The sequence below is a fragment of the Callospermophilus lateralis genome, chromosome 2 (assembly GCF_048772815.1).
Source record: "Callospermophilus lateralis isolate mCalLat2 chromosome 2, mCalLat2.hap1, whole genome shotgun sequence".
Lineage (NCBI taxonomy): Eukaryota > Metazoa > Chordata > Mammalia > Rodentia > Sciuridae > Callospermophilus > Callospermophilus lateralis.
Window position 1 is genome coordinate 194,784,857 of NC_135306.1, and position 6,902 is coordinate 194,791,758.

At 34.4% G+C, this 6,902-nt stretch overlaps 1 protein-coding gene across 1 annotated transcript; it reads left to right on the forward strand.

Annotated features, from left to right (window-relative positions):
- The first annotated feature begins 2,523 nt into the window (after nucleotides 1-2,523).
- On the forward strand, nucleotides 2,524-3,471 carry LOC143390427 (olfactory receptor 5L1-like). The gene has a single exon (XM_076842813.2). It carries the CDS (start codon nucleotides 2,524-2,526, stop codon nucleotides 3,469-3,471), a length of 948 nt encoding a protein of 315 aa, XP_076698928.2.
- Nucleotides 3,472-6,902: the final 3,431 nt, after the last annotated feature.

Genomic DNA, 6,902 nt, shown 5'->3' on the forward strand with positions numbered 1-6,902 from the left:
CTTAGGAAGATCTTAAGCAATTTAGTGAGATTAAAAAAAAAAACAGAAATTGGGTGGAAATTTAGTTACATAATAAATCACTCCTGGGCTCAATAATCACCCCTCCTAAAAAAAAAAAAAAAAAAAAAAAAAGATTTAGATAGATTCTAACACAATGCATGTTCCAATAAGTGAGTCCTATGATTAGAGCTATCTGGTCAGAAGACCCATCACCTTTACTATATTTGAAGAAACTCCAGTGTGGCTCTACATGGTCTGCTCTCTTGGAAGCTAAGGGATTTTGTAATCTTATGAAAAAAGGAAAGTTCATCAGAAATATTCATAATAATTCCAAATGGCAATACAAGCTGTGCCTCACATATTGGATACTAAGATACAGAATTCCAATCACCCATGAAGTCTGGAAAAAAGAAGGTTTGATTTCAAATTATTGTTTCTCAATTTAGTATTTTTTCCTTATAAATTGGCACATAATAGTTGTACATATTTATAGGGCACAGTGTGCTATTTCTATGCATATGTACATGATGTAATGATCAAATGAGTGCAATTGTATATCTATCAGCTCAAACATTTGTCACTTTTTTGTGGTGAAAAATTGAAAACTGTTTCTTCTGGGCATTTAAAGTGTACAGTGCGTTATTTTTAACTATGTCCATCCTACTCTGCGATAGAACACCAGGTTATTATGGTTTAAAAACAGATTTTCTGATCACATTCCACAGAGATTAATTATGTTTGAACCTCCTATGACATTAATTTTTACTTCAGGTTTTATTTATTTTCTTATGCCATTGAGATCAGTAATTGTTTTAGGCAATGGATCCATTTCCCAGGAGCATAATTTATAGTATAAAATATTTTATTGCATTCTATCCACATCTAACGCCTTCAGTTAAAGGAAAGAAACATCTATATTATAGGTTTTATCACTAACCCTGGGCTCTACATCTATTCCTACAAGGTAAGAAGGAAGAGAATAAGATCATTCAACTTTCAAAGGCCTCTTCATTAAGGGAAAGGTCTGAATAGGAGTTTCCACTTACATGAAATACATAATTTTCCCCCTTTATTCAAATAAGGGACCTTAGAAAGTTTTCACTTACCTCTTTTTTAATGTGGTTAAGATATTTTATATCAGGTTTATATCCAAATTAAGATGAAGACACTTGGTGTATCTATATGTATTCAAAATTCTACACATATATTCTCATTTACAACTATACCTTCTCACCCTATATATTACTGCTGTCTGTTTTTTAAAATTGGTCATTTTAAAACATAACTTGAAACTATATTTGTACCATAGATATGATGAATCATAGTTTAACAACTTCATTTTTTGTGTGTGTGGGAGGGCATACTAGGGATTGAATCTACGGGCACTCGTGCACTGAGACACATCCCTAGGCCTATTTTGTATTTTATTTAGAGACAGGGTTTCACTGAGTTGCTTGGCACCTTGCTTTTGCTAAGGCTGGCCTTGATCTCTAGATCCTCCTATATCAGCCCCCGAGCTGCTGAGATTATAGGTGTGCATCACTGCACTCAGCTAACAACTCCATTTTTGAAGATTTTTTTTTCTGTTATTTTATTTTTTATTGGTGTTGAGGATGGAACCCAGTGCCCCGCACGTCCTAGGTGAGCACTCTACCTCTGAGCCACAGCCCCAGACTCAACTCCATTTTTTTCTATTTCAAAACAGTCACAAACAATAATGTATCATTGAACATAGCTTTTCATATTTTTTCAGTATAATCATTTCTGATAAAGTATTACTAAAAATATCTAATTAAAAATAATTGACTTTTTATTGTTCAAAATGTTAATACTTTCAATAAATGTTTACAATTTGTTAAAAATAATTACACCAGCATTTCTTTTTTCTGAGACATTATAGGACTTCCTAATTATCATTACAATGAATTCACAATGTTACTAGTTTGATAAATAAAACTCTTAAGTGTGCGTAGTAAGTCTCCTTTTACACTCTGAGTAATTCCAATTTTAGAGTCTTCATGGACTTCAAGTTTCAGAGAAAATGTTCACACACACAATAGAATTTTAGATAACTTGTATGGGCAAATTTATGTTACTGAAATATTTAACATGATTTAACATGAGTATAACAATATTTTTTATACTCATTTTATAATTATTCACTATAACCCCTTAGTGAATCCAAGTTAATCTCCGTGTAGCCTTAAAGCATGTCTTTAAATATATTTCAAGGTCTGCCAAACCACCAACTTCAATGGATCATCTGAACTGCAATGGGTAGTTATTGACTCAGAATCATACAAGATTGTTGCTGATGCTTAAATTAACTTTTACTAGTGAGATTTAGAGTGACACATATGCCAGATTATTCTTAAAATTATTGAACATTTTGAAAACTTGAAAGTTATGCTTGTCTTGCAATCCATGATTATGTGTTTAATATTAATATGATATTCTCTTTTTGATCTCCTCCCCAAACTAGCTCAAAATTTTCCATGTTTTCCTTAGCTTGACTTGTGACAAATGGCTGAGACAAACTGCACCACTGTGACAGAGTTCATTCTTCTGGGATTGTCAGATGTCCCCGAGCTGAGAGTCCTCCTCTTCCTGGTGTTCCTTCTCATCTATGGAGTCACGGTTTTGGCCAACCTGGGCATGGTGGCACTGATCCAGGTCAGCTCTCAGCTGCGCACTCCCATGTACTTTTTCCTCAGCCACTTGTCTCTTGTGGACTTCTGCTACTCCTCAATCATAGTGCCCAAAATGCTGGCCAACATCTTTACCAAGGACAAAGCCATTTCTTTCCAGGGCTGCATGGTGCAACTCTATTTATTTTGTACTTATGCAATTACAGAGGTCTTCCTGCTGGCAGTGATGGCCTATGACCGCTTTGTGGCCATCTGCAGTCCACTGCTGTACATGGTCATCATGTCCCAGAAGCTCTGTGCAGGGCTGGTCTCTGGCTGTTATCTGTTAGCATCAGTGTGTGCTCTGATTCACTTGTGCTTAACCCTTGAGATACCACTCTACAGTTCAAATGTGGTCAATCACTTCTTCTGTGACTTACCCCCACTCTTAAATCTTGCTTGTTCTGATGTCACTGTAAATGAGTTGCTGTTATTCATTTTGGTCAGTTTCAATGAGGTCTTTACCATCATGATCATCCTCACCTCCTACCTGTTCATTCTCATCACCATCCTGAAGATGCGCTCTGCAGAGGGGAGGCGCAAAGCTTTTTCCACCTGTGCCTCCCACCTCACAGCCATCATTGTCTTCCATGGAACAATCCTGTTCATTTATTGCCAGCCCAGTTCTGGCACTGGTCTGGATATTGATAAAGTGGCCACAATGTTCTACACTGTGGTGATCCCCATGCTGAACCCCCTGATCTACAGCCTGAGGAACAAGGATGTGAAAGAAGCTCTCAGAAAAGTTTTGGATTCCAAAATATTATCATTTATATTAACATAATTTGGTTAAAGGATGAAAAATAAGTACCATGATAATAGTAATTTCACATGAATCTTAGGAGAAATGTTACATGTATGTGCAAACACTTTTTATAACCACTTATTTATAATTCATTCTATCTCTGTCCCTATATGTTCTGTATCTTTTCTTATTCATCACTGTTAATCAGTTAATAATCACTGTTACAAGTAGCTACATTTATGACAGATTTCTACTTTTATCATGTCTGAACTTCTTACATTCATGTCCATCTATAATGCACTGAGGATAAAATACTTTCACTTATAAGTAGATTCCTATGTATTGTGATCTATGCATGTATATTTGGTCTTCATAAAATATCTTTGTCATTTTTTGTATATCTAAGCAACATTTCTTGATTCTGCCTTTTCTCATGTGGAGCACTTCTTGTAACTATGAAATGTTAGAAAATGTTAGAGAAATGTTAGACTGATTTTGTAAAAACTAGGATTGATGTTTCAACCCTAATTTTTTTAATTTGGAAAATCTAACTTCACTTCTTCAATTCTTGGTTCTCTACATTTCAACACCACTCATTGTTCTAACATTAAGGGATTTAATTGAAATTAAATTTTGACAATATATATTCAGTGCTATTAACATTATTTACACAAGAAATAAACTTTGCTAATTAATAATTTGAAATAAAAATATGTTTTTACTGTTAATTATGAGATATATTCAACCACAGAGATTTTATAAGAGATGAAACTCCCTTAGAATAGATAAAATGTGGTACAGATTCAAATATCAAGGTGTTTATATAGATTTCTGTCAGGAGAAACAATAATATGAGTCCATATTGATTCCATATTTTCATTAACTGTATACTGAATTTTCATATTTCACCCAAGACTTTCCATTTCATGACTATTATACCATAATACCAAGGGCAATATTGGTTAAGAAAAACCTAGAAGAGTAGAAGATAAGCTTTGTGATTCAGAGTGGCTTTGGCAATTAATACATGTTCTTTAACTCTGGGCATATTCTTATTCCTAACAAGGCAAAGATCAGAGTGAGAGCAAATATTACAGATGAAGAGAATAAAGACAAGTTTTCCTCTTGATACTTTCCTATATAATGTCCATTCTTGAGAGAGCATGGGATTCTATGAGGAGGGCAGATGCAGGGGAAACCCTTTCTGGTCACCAGAAATCCACATTTTGATTGGAGAGAAAATTATGCCAATGTATATAGGGATAACTCAATCTCACCAAGGTCCGAGTCATGGTTAAGTGTGGACTAATTCACAGAAAATGTGACAATATGTGAATAATGAATGTAGTCTTGAGGAATAATAAAATGTTGCCTAATAAAACTTCTAGTTGTCCCACCTCTGTGATGTTTTGACATATAAATAAAATAAATGGTACCCGAAAGATAGGTGAGAAGTTGCATTAATGGTAAATAGGTTCATGGATAGTTACTGATAATTACCGGAACTGAAATTTGTAAAGAAAATTCAGATGTATTAAGTTCACTAGAGCAGACATGGGGAGCCAGTATTAGGATCTTAAACATGCACTCAGATTCACAAACTGGAGAATAACTTCATCATTATTTAAAGCATTCACCGATTTGTATTGATTTAGTTGAAACAATTACTGTTGGAACAAGTGATATAATCACATTGTCTATTTTCTCTTCTCAGCCATGTTTTAAAAAAAAACTATATATATCCAATGATTTTTATTTGTATCTATTAGTATTTTGTAAAGAGTGATTTTAGTAACATCATCATAGGCATATATGAAAATGAATGTATAAAGATAAAGGTAATAAAAGCAGAATCTAAATAAATACCATTGAAGATGGAGAAATGAATCAAGAATTTTGAATTTTGTAGACATATGAGATTCAGAATGAATTGCTGAAAATAGTGTGAAACAAAGAAGAAATCATTCTATGAATAATGAACAGCACCTATTTTTATAGGATATTGGGATATTGTAATAACATTAGACATGATGAAATACTTGTTCTAGCTAGATGTGTCTCCTCCTGTGGAAAAGAGAGAAGTGAATTTCAAGCACTTGTAGTCTTTTCCTCAATATATATGAAAAAGTCATGCATATGATATCTCTGGAAAGAATATAACAAAGTAAGTAATCAAGGGACTTAATACTAGAATCTACCTGCTTCTCTTATGGGGTTAGAGTAATAAAAGGGTATTTCAACTTTGCAAAGAACAGGAGCATAGCAGAAATTTAAGAGACAATTGTTGAACAAATAAAAACTATAATTTTTGCTATACTTTGTCATTCTAAAAAAAGTTGTGGACTATGATAATAATCATGGAGCAGAGGGAGATGTCATTCGACTGAGTTAACTTTCATAAAAAATGTTTCTAAAGCTGCTGTTGACTTCACTTACATTTTCCATGAAACAAGAATTACATCAGAAATGAGAATTTAATTTTAATTGCTGTTTTGAAGCCCCCAGAGAATAAAGCAACTGATTTTGTCTAGGACAAGATACCAAAGGGAGATGGAGTAGAAATAAGGGTGCTGTGTCTCCCCAGATGAGCTCTCCGGAGGCCAGAGGGGCTGGTTTGCCATCAGCAGGCATGTCTGCAGATCTGGGGAAGTGCAAATGATGTTTTCCATGGAAGGTTTCTAGCAGATGACCCAGGTTTTGTCAGATGTTCATGGGAAAAATATTTTTGAGGAAATTTTGTGCCACTGCACATATTATGCATGTGGATACTGAGGTAATAGGAAGAATGCTCTTTCTACAGAGCTTTGTTTAGAGGAACCTGCTTAGAAGAAGTATCCTGGGAGTGGGAGAACTTAGGGTCCTGCAAGTTTTCAGGAATATATATCTTCTTCTGTGAGGGATAATTTAAAGGAGTTTGCATGGGAAATAGGTATCTAAATAAATTTATCTGAAAGGACTATATGAGTTTATAGAGATATATGACAAAGAGAACTTGATCTAAATAAGTTTGTAGAGCATGGCCCAAAGTTGGTTCATGAGAGACAAAACAATAATAATAAAAAATATGAGAATGATTTTTTTTAAAGAGAGAGAGAGAGAGAGAGAGAGAGAGAGAGAATTTTAAAATTTTATTTTTTAGTTATCGGCGGACACAACATCTTTGTTTGTATGTGGTGCTGAGGATCAAACCTGGGCCGCACGCATGCCAGGCGAGCACGCTACCGCTTGAGCCACATCCCCAGCCCACGAGGAATTCTGATATAGAAATTGTATATTAGTCTAAAGTAGTAATCAGAAGAAACACTAAAATATATCCAAATCAAAAAAATAAAATTTTCACAACTGGGTGGTGTCATTGAGACCCTTCTATTGAATGGAGGCCAGAGATTCTGCTGTACCTGGTACAATTCAAAAGGTTTCCATAATATAGAATAATCCAGCACAGAAGATAAATCCTGTTGAGGTTTAGA